General features: G+C 40.0%; 1 protein-coding gene across 1 annotated transcript in view; it reads left to right on the top strand.

Moving 5' to 3' along the window:
* The window catches only part of GNS (glucosamine (N-acetyl)-6-sulfatase), a 40,729-nt gene that overhangs the window by 12,270 nt on the left and 5,568 nt on the right, over positions 1 to 22,891 (top strand). The window contains exons 2-12 of the mRNA XM_012661566.1: positions 963 to 1,169; positions 3,162 to 3,227; positions 3,647 to 3,745; positions 5,420 to 5,587; positions 7,238 to 7,320; positions 8,491 to 8,609; positions 10,229 to 10,332; positions 15,749 to 15,850; positions 19,073 to 19,180; positions 20,159 to 20,269; positions 22,234 to 22,394. Of these exons, the coding sequence (XP_012517020.1) occupies positions 963 to 1,169; positions 3,162 to 3,227; positions 3,647 to 3,745; positions 5,420 to 5,587; positions 7,238 to 7,320; positions 8,491 to 8,609; positions 10,229 to 10,332; positions 15,749 to 15,850; positions 19,073 to 19,180; positions 20,159 to 20,269; positions 22,234 to 22,394 (1,328 nt within the window). The remainder of the gene's footprint in view (positions 1 to 962; positions 1,170 to 3,161; positions 3,228 to 3,646; positions 3,746 to 5,419; positions 5,588 to 7,237; positions 7,321 to 8,490; positions 8,610 to 10,228; positions 10,333 to 15,748; positions 15,851 to 19,072; positions 19,181 to 20,158; positions 20,270 to 22,233; positions 22,395 to 22,891) is intronic.

Genomic DNA, 22,891 nt, shown 5'->3' with positions numbered 1-22,891 from the left:
GATTGCTTGAGCCCAGGAGTTTGAGGTTGCTGTGAGCTAGGATGACGCCACGGCACTCACTCTAGCCCGGGCAAAAAGAGTGAGACTCTGTCTCAAAAAAAGAAAAAAAACAGACAAGTAAAAATGGGAAGTATATTTGTAACGTGACCGAGTCCTTCCTTAACTTAAATCTTACGTAACAAGAGGCCAACAACAGCCCAGGAGGAAAAGATGAGCAAAGCACATGAACACAAACCATTCACATAAACACAATTGGTCCGTACATATGTGGAGAACGTTCATCCTCACCAGTATTTAAAAATGCCAAATCTAATTTGAAAGGCCAAATAAATGCTAAGTATTTAAAAGGGATAACACCTCATTTTGGTACGAGTGCGTGCTTGAATGGCTGTCATGCTGGCATGAGTATGAATTAGTGTTTCCTTTCTGTGAAGTGGCTTGGTAATGTATACAAATATTATTTGGTTAAATGGAGAAAATCTGTTGATGACGGTAGCTAATGGAAATGTAATTAGAGTAAACAGTCTGTGTCCAGTGTATAAAGTGATACAGGAGATGCATAAAGCTACAGATCAGCCTCAGAATGAATCTCTGATTCTCAGTTACACTAAATTCAAGTAGTATTCTTTATCTTTTGTTAAGACCAGCACTGTGCTCCTTGAATATTAAATATTATTTCTTTGGCATGAGACTAGATGAGACTAGAGTTACTGTTATCCTGCAGAAAGAAACCAACCGAAAAAGAAATCTGTGCTTTTAGTTTGTTTTATCTGCTTTTACATCTCTACTGTGTGACTTAGATCAGCTCTGAAGTATGTCATGTGTAAAGAAAATCTATATTCCATGAGAAACTAAAAATTTGAAGTTAGTGTATTGAGCAGCTTTCTTTATTCTCTTTAGAAATGATGAAAAATCCATCTTTCTTGTGTAACTTTGTCTTTTTTGTTCTCTTCCCTTTGTAGTATGTGCCAAGTGCTCTTTGCTGCCCCAGCAGAGCCAGTATCCTGACAGGGAAGTACCCACATAATCATCACGTTGTTAACAACACTTTAGAGGGAAACTGCAGTAGTAAGTCTTGGCAGAAGATCCAAGAACCAAATACTTTCCCAGCAATTCTCAGATCAATGTGTGGTTATCAAACCTTTTTTGCAGGGAAATATTTAAATGAGGTATGTCAAATGCTCTATTCCGTTTTTTATAATAGCTTTTAAATGTAAATTAATATAAGTCATGTTTGGGGGGGAAGGGCAACATACGTAACCTAAACATCTGTACCCCCATAATATGCTGAAATAAAAAAATAAAAAAAAAAGGGCACATTTTCATCTCAAAAAAAAAATATATAAGTCATGTTAATTTTTTCATTAGTATCAATTCACGTTAAAGGATTCTTGGTATATGTTGTTTCCCAAATCTGCCCATTAAACACATTAAACAGGAACTAACTTACATAAACATGTTTACATGACTTGAGCACTGAAGTTAGTCTTCCTTCCAATAGTCCCGGAAGTATTCATTTAAAAATTATCCTAAGACAGCTGCCATCTGGTGCATCTTTTTTCCTCAGGAATTCTGCTTGTCATGTGGCTGTCATGCCATCTTTGTTTCCATTTCCCCTTTATCAGGATCAAAGTGAAGAATTTTTTCCTCTTAGAATCTTTCTTCAGATTTCTTAGAATCTTTTCTGAATTATAACAACTCAGTGCTTATCTCATCTTCTAACCTGAAAATAGCACTGTAGAGAGTTTAGTGATAAAAGGAAAGCATCCAGAGCCTGGGGCACTCAGGTCATTAAAGCATATGGTCAAGAGGCTTTGTAGGGCTGGATGGAGGGATACTTCAAAGTCCAAGCTTAAAAGAAGTAGTGTGTTTGGGAGCGTTTGGGGTTAGGTCTTATAGTAAAACTGGGGATACAAGACAAAGAGAAGATGCACATTTTCTTATACTCTTTATTTGTAGTTGCTAGAAATCTTAATATCTGATCTGAATTTTCTGCTAATTTTTTCCTCCCCCCAGTAATTAGGGGAACTTGCAACCTTGTGGGTTTGAAGGAAGATGAGTCAGTTTGAAAAGAATCATGAGGAATAGGAAGTATGGATATTAGGTTATTGGGTTGGGGCTATGGGTCATAAAGAGAACTTATACTGTTTTGTATATTGGAAGTCGTCTATTAGGAGAGACTATTAAAGTTCAAAGATTTAGTTTTCAGGGACTAAAGTCTACTTTAAATGGGTAGTCATAAACCTCATCAGGATAAAGGGGGATCATCCTGTGGCCTCTTTGCTTACTCATCTCATCAGATAAATTGAGTTCCAAAAGTAGATTTCATCAGCAGGACAACTGATACAGATTGAGTATCCCTTATCCAAAATGCTTGAAAATAGAAGTGTTTGAAATTACATATTTTTATGGATTTTAGAATAATTGCATTATACTTGCTTGTTGAGCATTCCACATTTGTAAATACAAGATGCTCCAATGAACACTTCTTTGAGTGGCATGTCAGCACTCAAAATATTTCAGGTTTTCGGGTTTGGGATACTCAGCCTGTAATAAGCTGATAGCTCATAGTCTGAATATTTTGGCTATTATTAGTCACAAGGTCAAACTATTCAGTCTGTGCCATCAGTAGCTCAGCACTCACCCCATGAATGGGCCATATGGGCTAGGCCACATTTTAGGCTTTGCAGGCCATATGTCTCTGTTTTGACTTTTCCATTCTGCCACTGTAGCATGAAAGCAGTCACAGACTACATAAATGAATGAGCGTGGCTGTGTTCCAATAAAACTTTCTATGTAATCACCAAAATTTAAATTTTATGTAATTGTCACATTTCATGAAATCGTCATCTTTTGGGTGGTATTTATATTTTTCAAGGGTTAAAAAAATTCTTACCTTGCTGGTCATACAAAAAACAGTTGTCAGGCCAGATTCAGCTCAGTGGCTTTAGTTTGCCAACTCCTGCTTTTTAGAAGTTCCTAGGATTATAGAGTTTACTTTTTGATTAGTTTATTTGGGAAAATCGAGCAGCTACTATGTCTCGGGCCCTGGTCTAAAAAGATTCCAAAAGTTTCCTATTTCTTTCTGGTCTGGTCATTTCTAAGGACTTCTAATGTCCTACTTGTCTTTTTCTTTTTTTTTTTTTTTTTTTTTTTACCAGTATGGAGCCCCGGTTGCAGGTGGACTAGAACATGTTCCTCTGGGCTGGAGTTATTGGTATGCTTTGGTAAGTGATTATTGAAGTCAGTGACCATTACACACAGCCCTACAGATGCAAAATATGTTTACTCCCTGATGTAGCTCTGACATAGACATAACTTTATCTTATTTTACAACTAGCAGTTTTATCTCCTTAAAAGAAAGTCTGTTGGCTTGTCAGTTACTCCCTTCTGGGATGTTTTTCCTGCATCGCAAAAGATTTAGCCATGTAGTTTGCTGTTCTACTTGATCCAGTTTTTTAAACTAGAACATATTACTGAAACAGTCTTTAATAAAACCCTGGTCAAAAAAGTCTCAATATTGAGTCATTACCTTTTTTTATGTCTTATCACTGTTTAAACAGAGTATATTTTAGCACAGCATGAATTCAGACTTTAATTTTGTATATTGACCTCCTAACAAATTTTACTTTCCTCTTTTTAATAGGAAAAGAATTCTAAATACTATAATTATACCCTCTCTATCAATGGGAAGGCACGGAGCCATGGTGGAAACTACAGCGTAGACTACTTGACAGATGTTTTGGTGAGTTGCTGAAGCTCTGTAGCTCTGTCCTTGCAGGTTTGGAGACTCTTCAACCACATGCGAAAACCCGTAGTCTTATTTGTTTGTTTGTATTGGATAATGTAAATGCATAATAACTTGGCCTAACTGCCAAAGAGTATTTCCAGCTGATTAAAAACTCCTGAGGGTATTTTTCTTAGTGTATCAGCCGGGCTCAGATCTAATTTTCTCAGAATTCCAGCAGCAAATCCCTTTTCTGAAGATTAATCTCTACAACTGTAGAGATTACTTTGTAGAGGTTTTACTTGGTAGGAATTCCTACTCTTGACCCCAGTTTTACTCACAGGCTACAAGATGGTAGCTTCACAGGTGCCATCATGAGGATGGAGGATAGAGATATTGGGGTTCTTTGGGCATTGTGTGTTTGTATATAAAAATTACTGAAAGCAGGTGACTGTTAGTGATTTTCCTGTCCCGAAGCATTTCTAGTGGTAACCTTCCACAGAGCATTCATTCACCAAATAGTTCAGCACCTTGTATAGCCGGTGGTTAGCAGTAAGTGAAGCAAAGTCCCTGATTCTGGGGAAGGTAATTTCCTAGTGGCAGATTTTATGTATGCCATGTATATAGAGATACACACATTCATTTGTTGCCTCATTAGCTGGTCATCAGAGAATAAGGCAGGGTATGGGTTTACTCAGGTAATATTTGAGCCAAACCTGAAGGAGGCGAGAGTGAGCTGTACAGATGAGGGGAAAGAGTGCCACAGGCAGAGGGAACAATAAGTGTGAGGACCCTGAGGCAAGAGCGAGGCTGGCATATTTGAGAAACCACAAGGAAGCTGATGAGACTGGAATAAAGTTAGGTAGGTGGGAGAGTGATAGGAAATAGATACAGTCAGTATGTTTTGAGTTAGTGTTGGGAATAAATGAAGACATAAATCGACTAGAATAATGAAAAACAGCATTATGTAGGGTGCTTTCATTGTCATGAAGTATGTCCTAGGCAGAGCAAGGTGGCTTACACCTGTAATCCCAGCACTTTGGGAGGCCAAGGCAGGAGGATTGCTTGAGGCCAGGAGTTTAAGGATACAGTGAGCTATGATAGTACCACAGTACTCTTAAAAAAAAAAAAAAAAAAAGTATCTTCTGATAAGCAAATGAAAAATGTAAGTTCATATAAATGAAAGCCCTAGTGGGATGTATTTGAATGTAACATTATTCATTTAGCTTAGCCACTTCAGCTGGAATAATATATGACATCTACTTTCTATGTATTTTCATAAGGGTAAGGTAATTTAATACACCTTGCCCACTTTTTGGAATTAGGTTGACTTTCTTTTTATATCTTTAAGGCATCAGGTGTATATACTCTAAGCTCCATTAATGGAAGTTGATACTAAAATGGCCAAATTACTGTTTCTTTCCTTGAGGGAGACATAATTTCTAGATCATGTAAAATCATCAGTTGCTCTCTTATGATGGTATGCTTTTCAATTTTTTATTTTGAGTATCACCTAAAAACCAAAAATATATGTATTTCAACAATGTGCTTGCAAATGACCGTGATGTAAGATCACGTGCTAAGATTAAAAGCTGATGTGACCCTGTACTCTCTGCTCACCAGAAGACCTTCATCTGTTAAGTCCTCAACTATTGGGTTGGGTAGGAGATGACAAATCTTTGTATGTGTCAGGCTAATGTCTCCTTGGACTTCCTGGACTACAAGTCCAACTCTGAGCCCTTCTTCATGATGATCGCCACTCCAGCGCCTCATTCACCCTGGACAGCCGCGCCTCAGTACCAGAAGACTTTCCAGAATGTCTTTGCGCCAAGAAACAAGAACTTCAACATACATGGAACGGTAGTGTCCTCTAACCCTTGAATTCAACCATACGCAATGCAATTAACCCTGCAATATAGCTGTCAGGAAGCCTTTGAGCTTTGTAGTGCATTTTTCTTCATGATATTTTAGAGGTAATTACACCTGTCCCTAGTACAACAGATAGTATAAACTTTTGCTTCTCAAGTACAGGTGAGGTTATACATCCAGTGAGCAGCTGGAGAGTCCACAGGGAATGGTGAAGAAATGCCATCTTTCCCAATGACAAGAGTATTATTCAGGCTGTCCTGGTAACCTCTGTGTTGGCCCTCCTGGCTCCTGGCAGAGGCTGAGACACATGCATGGGGACTCAGCTGGCCTGCAGCAGCCTCTAGATGGCCCTCACTATCCCAAGACATGTGCAGCAGAGGGTGGCACGGTGCAGTGTGGTTGGGAAGAAAAGTTGAATGGAAAAGTGAACCAGAGCGAGGGACATACTTAAAAGCCATAACAACCTAAGTATTCGCCTCGTGTGCCAGTTACTTATATTTCCCTTGGCACAGAGTATAGGCAGTCCTGGTTCAAAGGGAGAAGGCCTTCACTGCCTCAAGCCTGTTAGCCCAAAATTAATTGCTTGTAAGATTATAGAAAGAATGAGTCTTAAAGTCAGACTCAGCGCTAATACTTTCTAGCTCAGTGACCTGACAATGAATAAGATGTTTAATTTCATTTTTTCCCTCTAAAGTGGGAAATTCTGATCCCTCATTCGACTACTGTATGACAAGTACATAGGAAAACTTAGCATACTCCCTGGCACATTGTAGGCATGTGCTTGTTAAATATGATTTTAAAGTTGAGTGAATTGGGTTTTAGATTAGAGGGCTATTTATTCTCAAGCTATGCTCCAAAAGAGGTTAATAGTCATTCCCATGACCCAAGTCCAGTTTGGAAGCTTTGGGTTAAATAAGTCACTCTGCTGCAGAACTTCTCAGATATTCATGGTCTGATGTGAATTTCCAGCAGGAAGATACCATTATAGCATTTCTCAAGCTTATTAACTAAAGAGCACTTTGAGAAGCCTGGTTTGGAAGATGGTGGCTTAGGGTTTTAGGAATAGAGAGGAGAGAATTAATGGTGTATGGGAATGTTTTTGTTTTTAAAACTATGACTTTTTTATTTAAATGGAAGTACCTTCTAGATTTGGACTTGAAGTTTTAGGAAATTGCTGTGATGGGATTTTTCCCAAGGATCCAAGTTGATCAATATCTTGGGGAGGAAAATAGAGGATGGTGGAATGATGACTTACATAGACAAAACTTAGAAGAAGGTAAAGTTAGTATTTATCTATTTGTAGCATAAGATCAAAGTTGTAAATTTGATTTCATTTTAGCCGGTAGTTTCCCAATGACATTCTCTAAAATCTTTTAATGCTGCTAACGAAGGAGTCAAGGCTTTTTACAGTTTGGAAGGTGGTGGGAAGCTGAAGAATGAGTGATAGGGCTAATCTGCAGAAATTTCTTTTTTAGGAACACAGGGGAAGGGAGAAAAGGTTCTTGCTTAAACAGATTCTAGTTAGTTCCTTTTTGCTAAAGTGTGAATGAAATGATCCATTTTACTTTCTACTTTAGTAATTCTGTAGTTTATTGGACTGTGGTGACTTGGTGTTGACATTTTCTTTCTTCTAAATTTTAGAACAAGCACTGGCTAATTAGGCAAGCCAAGACTCCAATGACTAATTCTTCAATACAGTTTTTAGATAATGCATTTAGGAAAAGGTAAGAGCTGCTGCTGCTTTCTCAATCTGAGCGGTTTTGAGGACTCTCCGAGTCAGCTCATGCACAGGGGGCTGCACCACGTTGTTGTCTTTGAAACAAAAACAGAGGGAAGCAAGTCTGGGAGAGATGCTGTGATGAGGCATCTGCTGCCTCACAAGCAGGAATTCTTTTATGCTCAGTTGTATGAGGTGGCGTTTGGACCCTAGGACTAATTAAACCAACTGTTGTTAAGACTCATTAAAGAGTATTGCAATGGGCACGCTTGTAGCTTTGACTCGGGTGTTGCAAAGGCAATTTATGTGACCAGAGCGTTGTACCCCTGTAATATTCTGATATAATAGAAAAAAAAAAAGAGTATTGCAGACTTGAACCGTTTGGTAGAAATTTTTTTTCCTATGTTTAAAGAAAAGGTCAGTTGGTAAAAAATAACCCCAAATATTTGACAAAAGACCCAAAAGCTTAGACTAGAGCAAAATATTTGCCTTTGCTGTTTGGAATTTTCAAGAATCCTCTTAAGTAAATTTTTAAAAATCCATCACTTTCTTGTAGGAAGTATTTAGTTTAGACCAGGGATCAGCAAACTTTTTCTGTAAAAGGCCAGATAGTAAACATTATAGGCTTGCAGGCCATATATTCTTTGTTACAACTATTCAACTCTGCCGTTGTGGCACAAAAGCAGCCCTAGACAATATGTAAGTGAATGAGCGTGGCTGTGTTCCAATAAAACTTTATAAAAACAGACAGCAGGCAAGCTTTGGCCTATGGGTTATAGTTTGCCAACCCCTCATTTAGACTATTAAACTCTTCATAGTACAGGTCTGTCTGAATTGATCTGTAGTGTTCTGTACTGAATTGACAACTTTCTTTTCTGATTGCCTCTACTCTCATTGCCAGTGACAATGAAAAATAAAGGTAACTAGTTATAAAAAGCCTAGTTTATTTCTTTGGAAACAATTAGCTTTGGAATGAATTAATTACCCTCTGGAATTTTCTGATGTGTTTTTTTCCCTTGGGGTGGTCTGGGCAACAGATCTGGGATTCGAGCTTTTGGGGAGATTGGTTTTGAGTTTTTTAGGGGATAGGGGATCTTTGTTTTTGCCTTTTTGGTGAGATAGTGATACCTCAGCCATTGCCCCTGAAGTCCTATTTCCACCCTCCGTTCACATCCAGGTGGCAAACTCTACTCTCAGTTGATGACCTTGTGGAGAAACTGATCAAGAGATTGGAGTTCACTGGGGAGCTCAGCAACACTTACATCTTTTATACCTCAGACAATGGCTATCACACAGGTAAGAGACAGGGTTAGGTACTCCTGTGGCCTTTGAGAGCATGTCTTTGCTCTTTCACCCAATCAGTAGCCCTGGCAGGGAGTTCTAGTCCTTTACAGCCGTGGACATGCCAGAGGGAGGGTCTTGCCTTCAGCACCCTCTGGTTAGAGAGCCAAATCATTGCCACACGGAGAAACCAGGTTTCATTATTTGCTGCTTCATATGCTAAATTACATGGTGTGCTAAGAACTGGAGCAGAGCAGGAACTTGATGGGTTGGAGGCAACTTCATGGAAGACATTCTAGATAGCAAGACCAAGAGAAGGTTGCCTTGGAGGAAAAACTCTTGCTAAATTGCAGAAACATTTTTTGGACTATTTTTTCAAAGCTGCAGTATGAGTCAGCTACCTGTCCTTGACTTTCATCCTTTCTACTTGGACCTTCTGTAGTTAAAAACAAATGCTTTCTTCTTTATCTATAAATTTCTTTTTGAATGGAATTAACCTGAGGCTTGCTTGTATAGGAACAGATTGATTAGGCATTTAATGTATTGTTGTGTATATTTTTAAACACTCAAATTAGAGGCTAGTAAAATAACCCCATTTTCCAGCTTAGATTTTTCAGCAGCATGTGGCCAGTCTTTTGAATTCTTCCTACCCCATGTTTTTCCTTTTTTGCTAGAAAGTTTTGCAGCAACTCCCAGACATGTAATTTCATACGTCGACACCTGATTGTGCATCTGACTTGCTTATAATGTATCAAGATCCAGATGAAGTGCACATACTACCTTTAGCTTTTATGTCTCCTAAGTCTGTCATTTGCCACTGATTTACTGGGAAAAGTGAGTCTTTTGTACTTTAGAAGGTCTCATATTCTGAATTTGGCTAATTGCTGTCTTGTGCTGCCTTAACTTGTTCACTTCTACTTAGCATTTCCTATAGATTGGTAGATTAGGGACTTGACAGAAATTTGCATTTTCAGGCAAGAATGCTTCCTCGGTGCTGCTGCAGTGTGTTTCCTAGTGTGCCATGTCATGAGGCCCACGGTGACTTTGGGGATGCTAGTGTTGATTGATGGCTGGGGTGGTTTCAGCCTAAGCCTTTCCTAGGAGCCTTTCTGTTGTTCCATTGATGATTGTTGCTTAAATCCATTATTCCCTTAGAAATTGCAAAATGTTGACTTCATAATCCTGTCCTTTCTTTTGTGTTTATTAGCTGGAATTCCTCAGAGAAGAATTTCCCCTATCAATTATTCAATTATCTTAAAATGCAGTTCATTCAAGAAAGGCAGGATAAATGTTTTTATTCCTTTATTTGGCAATTTTTGGAGTAACCTCTTTCAGTTGTGATCAGATCAAGTGTCATATATAATAAATCTATATGTACGTGTGTGTTGGTACTTTCCAGTCATCATTTTTGCTCTGTCCTATCATAGACCAGGGAGTCCCTTCTACTCATTTATTTACAGATGATCGCATTGGTTTTCCTGCCTTGTAATAATAAGAGACCTAGGCAAACTTAAGCTTTCTGTTAAAACACCAGAATTAATAGAACAAAGTTGAGTTTTTGCTATTGTTAAAATGAATGAAATGAATATGACCAATTCTGAGCTCTATCTTTACTCTCTGTGTTTTGTTTTCAGGACAGTTCTCTTTGCCAATAGACAAGCGACAGCTATATGAATTTGATATCAAAGTTCCACTGTTGGTTCGAGGGCCTGGGATTAAACCAAATCAGACAAGCAAGGTAGGTGCCTAACAAGCTGGTGCTGTGTACAGGTGGGCACTTGCCTGAGAAAATAAGGCTATTCCTCCTGGGAGGAGACTGGTTAAGTTTCTCTTCCTGTGAGGATAAAGGCTGATCAGCATATGATCTTTTAAGTGTGTTTATGAGCCTTGGAAACAGTGATTCCTTTTTTTTACTTTTTCACTCCCTAGCACCCCATTAACATTATCCCCCACCCCCCCCAATACATACATGTCACATCACCATGCATAGCTTTTCTTTGTCTTTCAAGACTAGAGTTTACTTTTTCCTGGAGCAGTGACTCAACAGAGATTGCTCGTCAAAATCGCCCTCTGAAATTGTGAAGAAGAAAAATGGTATGTGCTTGAGCAACATCCAGAAAGATTCTGATTGACTCACTTCGTCTGGAACAGGGACCCAGCATTTGCCTTTTTTCTTTCTTGAAGTTTGCAGGTGATTCTGAGAGGCTGCCTGGTTTGGGGCCCACTGTCCTGTAGAGCAGAGCTTCTCAGGCTTTACTGTGTTTGTGGATCCCCTGGGGATCTTGTTAAAATGCAGATTCTGATTTTCCATTTCTAACCAGCTTCCCAGGGATGGTCTGCTGCTGGTCTGACCTCACTTTGAGGGTAGGGCTATCGAAAACATGTCCTCTGAGATTTAGCCTCTCCCTGTGCAGGATTCTTTCTTTCTTACTAATGCGTTGTTGCTTTCCTGGTTCTCCTCCTAGAACTGTCATAATGTACCACATTCTTCTGTTATTGTTTCTATTTGGTTTTGATGTCTTTTTCCAAACTCAGGACCTAGCACTGAGGCACTTTGTTCTGGAGATCGTGGGCACCTTGATCCAAAACACTGTCCTCTAACACTCGGGTGCCAGTTGTATCTTCTCTCCTTCCGGATATCACAATTTCATTCCCAGCTCTGTGAGATCAAAGAAAATGAGCAAATACGTAATTTAAGCTAAAATTGCAAAGAGAGGTTTCCCCTCTGAGAAGTCACTTTGGACTTCTGCACCCACCTGGGGTAGATGCCCCTCCTAAATGTTCCCAACTGGCCTCACACTCATCACACCCTGTGCAGTTTTATCTTTTTTACTCTAGGATGTCCTAGAATAAAGAAAGTATCTGAGCTGAGATACCTGGCCCCTAACGTACATTGGGGGGCATCCATGTTGGTTGAATGGATTTTGCCAAAGTAGCATAGTAAGTGACAGAATAAGGACTGAAAATTAATTGTGTCTCTTTTCAAAATCCATGGTTTTTAATACTGCTGTGCTGGCAGATGTAGTTTAAGAAGTATGAAGTGCCCCAGCTTTCCTCTAGCACAAGAATGTCAGAAGACAGTGGGTGATTGGTCATGTGTTGGCAGCACAGTTGTCTCAGTGCCAGGCGTTCTGTGTGAGTGGCACGGGGTGGTGAGTAGGGCATAATGAGCTGAGCTGTCAACAGCCCGACAGCCAGAGCACCGCACATTTAACTGACTGGTGGACTTAGCTATGTGTCGGCTGTCTGGGAGAGCAGAGGCAGGTCGCATGTGGGATGCCAAAGGTTGACTCTCGATGTTTTCTACTCTGGCTAGAAATCAATCCAGCTTTCAATTTAGTGGTAGAAGTTCTACAAAATGGGTTCTAGTAAGGAAAAGGCTAGTAGGAAAACTAGAATGATGCATGATGGTCCAGGAGTAATAGAACTGAACTGGGAGTCAGGGACGTTGCCTGTTGGCTTTGGACAGAATATGCCTCGTTTTCCCTACTTGTGAAAGTAGGAGGATGTTGGGGCTGAGAGACAAATCCAGCTGAAGCAGCCCAGGATGTGGGGGCGGTTCTCTGCTTTCTCATGCAGTTGCAGTGCTTTTTTGCTAAATGGATTTGGGGTGCTTTCTGGTATGTTTAGAGCCTTTTCTTTAGTAGCCCTACATGAATTCTTTAGCATCAGGACTTAAGTGTCTGTTTGGAAACCTGATATGTTCTGAGAGCCCATTGTCACCCTGTTCTTTTCAGTAATTATGTAGCACTGTCATTCTTCTTGAGCTAAAAACAAGCAGGTTCAGTGCATGCTATCCCCTAGATTTTATGCCCCAGGGTTTTCTAGGGGCTTTGATCAGAATATTTATATACTTAAATCCTAAGAGCATGTTCAAACTGAGAGAGTATGATTTATGAAATAATTTACTTTTGGTTTTCCCAAAGCTTTTTCTATTCTAATCCATAAATGAATTTTTAAGTTTATACTTAGTAATAAAAGCAATATCCTTAAAACTTGAATCTTTCTAGAAGTTATTATAGTGATGGGTCCATAGAATCCATTCTATATCTTGGTTGTGTAAAAACCAGAGGTAGGTATAATTCTCTCTTTAATTCTTCATTTATACTCGGTATCCACTAAAAGTCTCCCATCTCCTGATATAGAATACTTATTGTGAGACTCTCTGCTTCATAGTCAAATAAAACTCTAGAAGAGGAGAAAATTTATTCATCTTTTTTAGGGAAGATGTGATAATTGTAGATATCTGGAAAGAAAGAGTCCTGGGGTGATGTATGTTTATAGTATTTGTGCTGAATCTTAGTGACTCTTGAGTTATACTGGAACTTACAGACCTTTCTTTCCATAGAGCAAAATGCTATTAGAGCCTCCCATTGTACAGCTCATGGCTTGAGGCAATTTTTGGTGAGATGGCAGTCACCATTTTATATCTCTGTGGATTTTATTATTTTAGTGTTTCCCCTTTTTTCTTTTTCTTTTCTTTTCTTTTCTTTCTTTTTTTTTTTTTTTTGAGACAGGATCTTATTGTGTTGCTCTGGGCTCAAGCGATCCTCCCACTTGTGCCTCCCGAGTTGCTGGGACTATCGTTGCATGCCACCATGCCCAGCCCCCTTGTTCTTTATAAAATTGCCTTGGACATGTTAGTGGTACATCTGGAATTGGCTTCAATTAATTCATGCTGGGGCCATCAATGAAGATCTGTTAGTCACCATTCTGGGTCTGTGGATGTCTTATTGTCTTGATCTAATTGTGGAGATCCTGTCTCCTTTTTTCTCTCCTTCCCTGCCACGATCTCTTCCATTTTTCACCCTTGATGACTGACTGTATCCCAAGCTGCTCAATTTGCCTGGGGGACTTGGAACTAGGAAAGCTATCTGTAACAGTGGGTCTTGCACAATCCCTGGAGACATAGTTTTTGTGTCTTTTTTCCTCAGTAACATATGGATTGCCTTTCCCCTGCATTGTCGGCCACTGAATGGTAATTTCTGACAGCTGCAAAGTTAATGCTAATTGCTTCAGAGCCAGGGTATATATATCACTCTGTCCTCTAGGGGCCATCCTGCTCAGGAAACCTGGCCCCTGATGCACAGTGCTTTGAAGATGTTTTCTTGCCTTTCATGTCTGTACTTTTGATTTTATTTTTAAATGAAAAATGTCAGGGTTAGTTGATCTCTCTCTCTCTCTCTCTCTCTTTTTTTTTTTTTTTTTTTAATATCCCTGTTTGGCCTTTCCTAAGATCTAAGCTTTCCCAACAATTTTGAAGACTGTAACATGGGGAAAATACTGCATCCTAGTATTGTGGTAAAGAGTAAATGAGAGTAAACATTAAATACCTGGCACAGAGTAGCTGTTCAGTAAACTTTGCTCCCAGTTTTTCTCACTTCCCTTTGTTTCCCTGATGGATTGTCTTTATAACTCTAAGGCTTTTCGAGCCTGTGACCAAGTGACTTCTAGGCCTGTGCTTAGGTTCTGTTGAGGCCTGCACTGGCCACTGCAATAACCACCAGCCACTTGTGGCTGCTGAGCACTTGAAATGTGGATATTCCAAACTGAGATCTATTATAATTATAAAATACCAGATTCCAAAGACTTGGTTCAAAAAAAAGTAAAATTTCATTAATTTTTTTGTATTGTTTACATGTTGAAATATTACATGCTGAAGTATTAATATTCAGATATGTTTACATATTGGGTTAAATATATACAATGCATCTCACCTGTTTCTTTTTACTTTAATGTGATTATTAGGCAGTTTTTTTTTTTGTTTTTTTTTTTTGAGACAAGAGTCTCACTGTGTTGCCCGGGCTAGAGTGCCATGGCATCATCCTAGCTCACAGCAACCTCAAACTCCTGGGCTCAAGCAATCCTTCCGCCTCAGCCTCCCAAGTAGCTGGGACTGCAGGCATGCGCCACCATGCCCAGCTAATTTTTTCCATATATTTTTAGTTGTCCAGCTAATTTCTTTTCTATTTTTAGTAGAGACGGGGTCTCGCTCTTGCTCAGGCTGGTTTCGAACTCCTGAGCTCAAACAATCCACCCACCTAGGCCTCCCAGAGTGCTAGGATTACAGGCATGAGCCACCGCGCCCGGCCTGCAGTTTTAAGTTACATATGTAGCCCCCTTTGTATTTCTATTGGACTGTGCTGATTTAGGTTCTGTAGAGGCATTGCATTCAGAAGGAAAATAGTCTAATAAACCGGGGAAATAAGTCAACGTATAAGTGCAGGACAGTGTCTTAATTTTTAGAGTGTTTGTTTTTTTAAAAAAAAATCTAAGTTTTATGTTCTTTAAGGAAGCTATTTTATTTTATTTTATCTGGAGACAGTCTTGCTGGCTATAGTCTGGGCTAGAGTACGGTGGCGTTACCATAGCTGACTGCGACCTCAAACTCCTGGGCTCAAGCAATCCTCCTGCTTCAGCCTCCTAAGTAGCTGGGACTACAGATGTGTGCCACCACACGTGGTAATATTTTTTATAGAGATGGGGTCTTCCTTTTGCTCAGGCTGGTCTCAAACTTCTGACCTCATGTGATCCTCCTGCCACCTCCCAGAGTGCTAGGATTACAGGCATGAGCCACTGCACCCAGCCTAAGGAAACTTTTATTGATACATTGTTCAAATAACTTTTCTGCAGCCTTTACAGCCTATTGCAAACCTTTTTTTTTTTTTTTTAGCAGTGTTGCCACTTTGAGAAGCTATAAATATGGCTAATAATCGTCATTGGTGGCAAGCATTTTGAGACTTTCAAAAATGTCAGGAGTACATTTGAAGTCAAAATTGCAAACTTGTCTGAATAATCAAGTTAGAAGACACATTGTATAAAATAATTAGGCCAACATTTTTCTGATGATTAATTACAAACTCAAAACCATCCAAAAGGAGTTTTTTAAAAATGTTTTGATCAATAATAATATGGGTGGAATAAATATATAACTTCCCAGGAAGCTATATTACAAGTCTTATAACCCTTTATTTTTTTAAGTTATTATAGTTATATTTGAATGTATGAATCAGTAAGACCAAAGTAAGTATGGGCTATACAAAGAGTAATAGAGCTGTTTGTCTCATGGGTGGGGTGGGGAAGAGAGCTTAGTAGAAATAGAAAGGGAAAATGAAACCAGTGTATTCTAGATTGTTTTTTCCTCATTTTCATAGTTGCTCGTTGCCAACATTGACTTGGGTCCTACTATTTTGGACATCGCTGGCTACAGCCTGAATAAGACACAGATGGATGGAATGTCCTTATTGCCTATTTTGGTGAGTATAAATCCCTCAATTGGGCCTGAGCCAAGACTGAAATAAATTCCAGGTTGTATAGAGACTTAAAAATTTAAATCTTAAATAATACTATTTTAAAATTGGGGGGCAGAGAATAGAATTTTTCTCTGAACTTGAGGTGGGAAGAAATTTTCTAAAAAAGATTAGACCACATATGAAATTTAGTTCTCTTGCCTCCCCTCTCTGTGCAACCCCCAGAACACCCACCATAAGTAAAGACATGTGACAAATTGGGAAAACATTTGCACCATATGTGAAAAAGGGAAATTAGTCATAATGTGAGTTCTTAGCAAAGATTGATTCCAGTAGAAAAATGGGCAAAAAAGCCTAACTAATCAACTCACAGAAGAATTAAAAATGGCCAAAGTAAATGCAAAAAGATTACTTCAGTGCTAATCAAAGAAATACTTAACTGAAGGAGGCTTTTATCATCTGTGAACTGGCAAAGATTTAAAAGATTAATCCTAGAATCTGCAAAAGTCCGAGAAATTGGAAATTACCCATAACTCTTTTTTTTTTTTTGAGACAGAGTCTCACTGTGTTGCCTGGGCTAGAGTGCCGTGGCATCATCCTAGCTCACAGCAACCTCAAACTCCTGAGCTCAAGCAATCCTTCTGCCTCAGCCTCCCAAGTAGCTGGGACTACAGGCATGTGCCACCATGCCCAGCTAATTTTTTCTATATATTTTTTTAGTTGTCCAATTAATTTCTTTCTATTTTAGTAGAGACGGGGGGTCTCGCTCTTGCCTCAGGCTGGTCTCAAACTCCTGAGGTCAAACAATCTGCCCGCCTCGGCCTCCCAGAGTGCTAGGATTACAGGCGTGAGCCACTACTCCCGGCCTCCCATATACTTTTTGTAGAAGTGTAATCAGGAGGCCAGTTTAACAAGACATAACACTTCAGAGTATACACATCCAGCAGTCCATCTGAAAGTGTACATGTATTAATAGAGGAAAACTGAAAACCCAAATATCCGTAGAGAATCGCTTAAATTGTGGCACAATTAAACAGCAGAATACTAAACCAATAGTAGGTGATGTAGATCTGTCTGCAGTGACTTGGGAAGATGCTACCAATGTACCAAGGGGAGAAAAGGACATTTCACAACAGCTCCTCTTCCCTGTTAAGAATGTATGTGAATATGTCTAAGCACAGAGAAGTTTGGAAGGATCAATACTAAAGTGTTTTAGCCATCATGGTGACTGTCTCTGGGTCATAAAATTATGGGTGACCTTTAATGATGTGTCTGTTATAATTTATTGTTAGGTAGTATATAATTTGTGCAAGAAAATACATGTAACTTGTTTTATAGTTTTGCCTCTTACATTCAAGTCCTTAGTGTATCTAAAATTGACTTTCTTGCATGGTATGAGTCAGGGATTCAATTTCATTTTTTTCCTCTCTTAATACTCAGTTGACTTTTCTGTTCTGTGGTTCTGTCTATCCCTATACCAGTACCATTTTGCCTTATAAAGCCGTATAATTAAATCTTCATCTGTCTGGGCACACCTCTCTCCTTACTGTTTTTATGGGGATCCTAGCTACTCTCTCCCATATAACCTTTAGAATCCGGTTTTCGGATTAGCTGAAAAATGTTGGCTTTTGGTTAGAATTGCATTTAAGCTATAGATTGGTCAGGGAAAATTTACATCTTTTAACTTTCTTCATACAAGTTTTACATTGTGTGCCTTGTTAAATTTATTTCTAATTAGAAAAAAACTTGATTCACTCTAAGGGTAAAAAATGATTATGCTTTGTATAATTTCTCTGCACAGTTCTGGAAGTACCACTTAAGACTTAGCTCTTTTCCTTGTTCATGTTTGGTTTTTGGAGGTTATTCCAATGAAATATTAATGTATTAGAGCAGTTAAATAGCCATGTGTGCATATTTATTTAAATTAACTAAAATGAAATTCAGTTCCTCATTTGCACTAGCCACACATATGCCCCGCTCAGTAGCCATCACATTGAACGGCACAAATAGAGAACACGTTAGTCAGAAAGTTCTGCTGGACCAGCAGTTGGCAAACTACAACCTGTGGGCCAAATGTAGCCCACCCCGTTTTTGTAAATAAAGTCATATTAAAGCACAGCATACTCACCCACTTAGGTATTGCGGATGGCTGCTTTCCTGCAACAGCAGCAGAGCTGAGTAGGTCTGAGAGAGACTGTATAGCCACAGAGCCTTAATATTTACTCTCCAGCCTTTTAAAGAAAAAGTTCAATGACCCCTCCAGACCACGAGCTCAAACTTGGTCACACGTTAAATCACTTGGGAAATTAAAATACTAATGCCCGGGTCCCACCCCCAGAGAGTCTGATTTAATTGGCATGAAATAGAACCTGGCCCTTAGGATATTTCAAATTCCCCTGATGATTTTAATATGCAGCAAAGCTCAAGAACCATTGATCTAGACTCCTGGATGCTCTTCTCCTCTGGACGTTGTGACACGCAGGTGGGGATTTTGAAATTCCCTCAATTCTGACAGATAAGCTTCCCCCTGACTCCAGCTTCCAGAGCTGGAGCTTCCATGGCTCCAGCTTCCATGTGGTAAGCTACCACAACTGGCGCCATGTTCTTTTGATCCAAAACTTGCTCTTTCTCCTAGATTCTTCCTCCTCTCACCATTCGTGTGCCTGTCTTAAGCGTTCCCATTTCAAATGTGGCTGCTGCTTTCCATACCGCTAATGTGCAGAGAAGAGTAAATGAGTTAATGCCCGTATTGTACCTTCATTCTGACCATCAAGGTGCTTTGCACCCATTATAATCCTTAGCACACCAGCCCTGTGTAATATTTGTTTCTTTCTTGTTCTTGTGAGTGTTAGGTTATAAATTCCTCAATATGAGCTTAGGACAATTCTTACATAGGACATAGAAACAGTATCATTCATTCTAATCTGGACTTACAGCAACTTGCTTGCATTGTGACTTTGATTATTGCTTAGCTGCTTTGTCAGTTTCCATTCCTGACCTGCTCCACAGAAACAGTCTGGGGAAGACATTTGACCATCACTTGTAAAGACCAAACATGATAGTCAGTATCTCTTACACACACCCATTTTAGTCATTCCCTTTAGTTACTGAGTGAACTGTGCAGTTAGTCCTAACCCTCAAGTCCCCTTTAGCAGTAGAGTAAATAACTTTGTAATCTTTATCACAGTCTATTTGCCTCACAGAAACCACCCTTGCTTTTCTTTCTAGAAAGGTGCCAGTAACCTGACCTGGCGATCAGATGTCCTGGTGGAGTATCAAGGAGAAGGCCGTAACGTCACCGACCCAACGTGTCCTTCCCTGAGTCCTGGAGTATCTGTGAGTATAGCTTGAATTGGCTGAGACAGCTTTCTCACAACACAGCAAGGTGCTGGTTTAGATGTGTCAAGTATCAAACCCTTAATTTGAGTCCTACTCATTTGTCACTTTACTGTAGGAGGTTAGTAGATGGACAAAGGTAAATCCAGTAATTCTGAAAATGATGCTGCTGACCTATCATCAGAATGTACACTTTGAATTATTCCGATTTATGTAACAAGTACAGATATCTGCCCATATTCTTGCCTTATCAATTCTCCATTTTCCTACCCCTCCCATTTTTTTTATTAGGGATATTACCAGGGCATCCAATAGATGGGGTTCCAACCTGTAACTGTGCCATCTTGAGTGCCTCACATTAGTGGCAGCCAGGTAGGCCACAAGAGTGGTAACAGGCACACTGGCCTCACTTTGGAGAGTGAGAAATAGGAGAATCAACTCCAAATGGAAGCCTAACACCAAAGTGTTATGATATAGTAAAGAACCAACCAAAAGTGGCATAATAGATCCTATAGAAGACTCAAAGAAATAAGTTAGAGTTAGATCAGCCCTGGTGTAAAGAACACCCATAAATAATTCACCTGCAAGTGATTCCAGAAAGCTCATTTTAGCCTTTTCTCCAACCTTTTACAATGACGGTTCCTAACGGTCCTTAGAAATGACTTATTTGAGTGTTGATTTCTTCTTCTTGCCAACCCGTACATTTTATCAGTGCTCATTCCAATAATTCTTGGCAGGAGATTAGCAGACGAGGATGGCAGCAATCTACACATGGAACAACCACATATACCTTAATCAAGTTAGCCATCAGTAAGGAACAAAGCCTCACATCTATTTTGATTTACTGGCTTCTCCGTGGAAGGTTTTTGAAATTCTATTGCATGCCTGGCATGAGCCAAATTGATTGCCCCTGTAGGCAACTAGGTGTTTGTTACTATGGAAGAACTATCTTCATTTAACCTTTTAAATATCCTACAGCAATGTTTCCCAGACTGTGTATGTGAAGATGCTTATAACAATACCTATGCTTGTGTGAGGACGATATCGGCGTTGTGGAATTTGCAGTATTGCGAGTTTGATGACCAGGAGGTAAGAGGGGCTTCTGCCTGGACCTCTCTGCCCCTTTGTCTGTTGCCTTGCTTTGTTGGTTGGAGTTAGCGGCTTAAGAGCAATCCAAGGAGCATCTAGGGGAGATGTTGTGTTTCTATTCTGTACTTCAACTTAGGTTTCCTTCAGTTAAGAAGACAATCATAAGGCCATGCATGTCTCACTTCTCTGTGATTTTTCTGAATGAGGTTTTCTCTATTCCTGCCACCACACAGACATACACTTTCTTTTTTGTTCGTTTTTGAGACAGTCTTGCTGTGTTGCCCAGACTGGAGTGCAGTGATGTGATCATAGCTCACTGCAGCCCCACTCGTGCTTGAATCACTCAAGTGAAGTGATTCTTCTGCCTCAGCCTCCTGAGTAGCCAGGACTACAGGCATGTGCCACCATGCCTGGCTAATTTTTCTTACTTTTTTAATATAAATGGGGGTCTCGCTATGTTGCCCAGGCTGGTCTTGAACTCCTGGCCTCAAGTGATCTTTCCACCTTGGCCTCCCAAAGTGCTGGGATTACAGGCTTGAGCTACCACACCCTGGCCCAAACATACACTTTTTTTTTTTTTTTTGAAACAGGGTCTCACTCTGTTGCATGGGCTAGTGTACAGTGGCGTCATCATAACTCACTGCAGCCGCAAACTCCTGGGCTCACATGATCCTTCTGCCTCAGCCTCCCAAGTAGCTGGGACTACAGGCATGCACCACCACACTTGGCTAAGTTTTGTGTTTTGTGTAGAGATGGGGTCTCCCTATGTTGTTCAGGCTGGTCTCAGATCCCAGGCTCAGGTGATCCTTCTAGCTCAGCCTCCCAAAGTGCTGGGATTACAGGCATGAGCCACTACACCCAATCCAAACACATACTTTAAATGCACAGTTCACATTTTCAGAATGATAAATGCCTGGTCTGTTAGCTTCCCTGGTAGTTTGGGATGAAAGTGAAGCACCTCAACTTCTATGGAGGTGAAACGAGTTGGAGCATTTCCTGGAAAGCTTACCAGCAACTGACTTATGCAGAAGCTCCTTGGGAGAAAGAGTTTAATATTGAAAGAAATTTTTTTTTAAATAAAAAAAAAAAAGAAAAGAAACTCCTGTTTCCACCATAGCATAATCCAGTGCTGCTCAAGCAGATTAGAGTGGGGTCAAAGGTCCAGGATTCCATCCTTGGAAGGAGGTGGGTTTTGGCCAACACATATCGGCGTGTATTATCCAAGGTGTCCCATGGACTCCAGTCCCTTGTGGTTTCTGTCAGCATGTGCTCACCTGCCCCATCTGGCAATCCTCATCTTACCATGCGGAGCAGATGCTCTTACATGTTTCTCAGAAATTTAGTCCCTCACTATTCCATTTGCAGCTCATAAGCACTTTGGACAATAAGCAAGAGAGCCTCCCTCAAACTCAATTCCTGTTTCCCCTCCCCCACAATGTTTATCAGTATCTAAAACTACTTTTTAAAATAGGAAAACTTAGCATTTGTATAACCCAGGTTAGAATACTTTCATATCCATTCTCATTTAAATCTCACAATTCTAAGGCAAAAATAAGCCTTGTAATGTCAGTTAACTCTCACTTCAGTAACTTTATCACTAAGTCTTGTTTTGGGGACCTTGCCATTCGAGGGTCCTGCCTTCTGTTCTCTGCTCTAATTACAGAAGGTAAAAAGCTTCCTCCCCGTCCCCCTTCCGACTCTGCCTGAGGCACAGGGTGTGCAGGAGGTCCCCTTGGAGCATGTGGCTATAGACCTGAAGCAGTTGAACCCCTAGAACAGATATTCCATTGTCTTAAACATACAGTTGGGCTCTTTGAGGATCTTGAGTCTAGATTGAAAGCCCCTGGGGCCTTGGTTTTTTATCCACCTGCTCCCTTCCCATTTAGAAATAATTCACATTTAGGAATATTTCTTCAAATATAACCCTTGTTCTTTTCTTTCCTCCATCCCTTCACTTTCTCTAGGTGTTTGTAGAAGTCTACAATCTGACTGCAGACCCAGACCAAATCACTAACATTGCTAAAAGTATAGACCCGGAGCTTTTGGGAAAGATGAACTATCGGTTAATGATGTTACAGTCCTGTTCTGGGCCAACCTGTCGCACGCCAGGGGTTTTTGACCCCGGGTAAGTTTCCTTCATTTCATTTCTCAGAAACTCCAATTACAGAAACTTAAATGTTTGCCAGTAAATTTAATATATTAAACAGACACAATGAAAACAGAAGGTGTAAATTCAGTTGTTGAGAAATATAAGCCCACTGCAGTATATGGAGGTATAAAAGACGTTTATTACCTGCTGAGTCAGATTTGTTCCTCCCACTCTGCATCTCTTAAACAGTCACTTCTCAGCAGAGCACTGGGTGTCAGTACACCATGCATTTGAGCCACCTCTGGCAGGGAGCATGTCCTTTATTTTTTGCTCTACCAGAGATACTAAAATGTAATATGAAGGTACAGTAAACAGTATGGTACTGTCCATAAAATGATCAGAAAAGAAAAAGAGTAAAGAATTAAGAGCTGCCGGCCGGGCGCAGTGGCTCACGCCTGTAATCCTAGCTCTCTGGGAGGCCGAGGCGGGTGGATTGTTTGAGCTCAGGAGTTCGAGACCAGCCTGAGCAAGAG

The sequence above is a fragment of the Propithecus coquereli genome, unplaced genomic scaffold (assembly GCF_000956105.1).
Source record: "Propithecus coquereli isolate 6110/MARCELLA unplaced genomic scaffold, Pcoq_1.0 Scaffold72, whole genome shotgun sequence".
Taxonomy (NCBI): domain Eukaryota; kingdom Metazoa; phylum Chordata; class Mammalia; order Primates; family Indriidae; genus Propithecus; species Propithecus coquereli.
The sequence above is the reverse complement of the archived record's forward strand: the minus strand, read 5'-3'. Positions and strand labels throughout refer to the sequence as shown.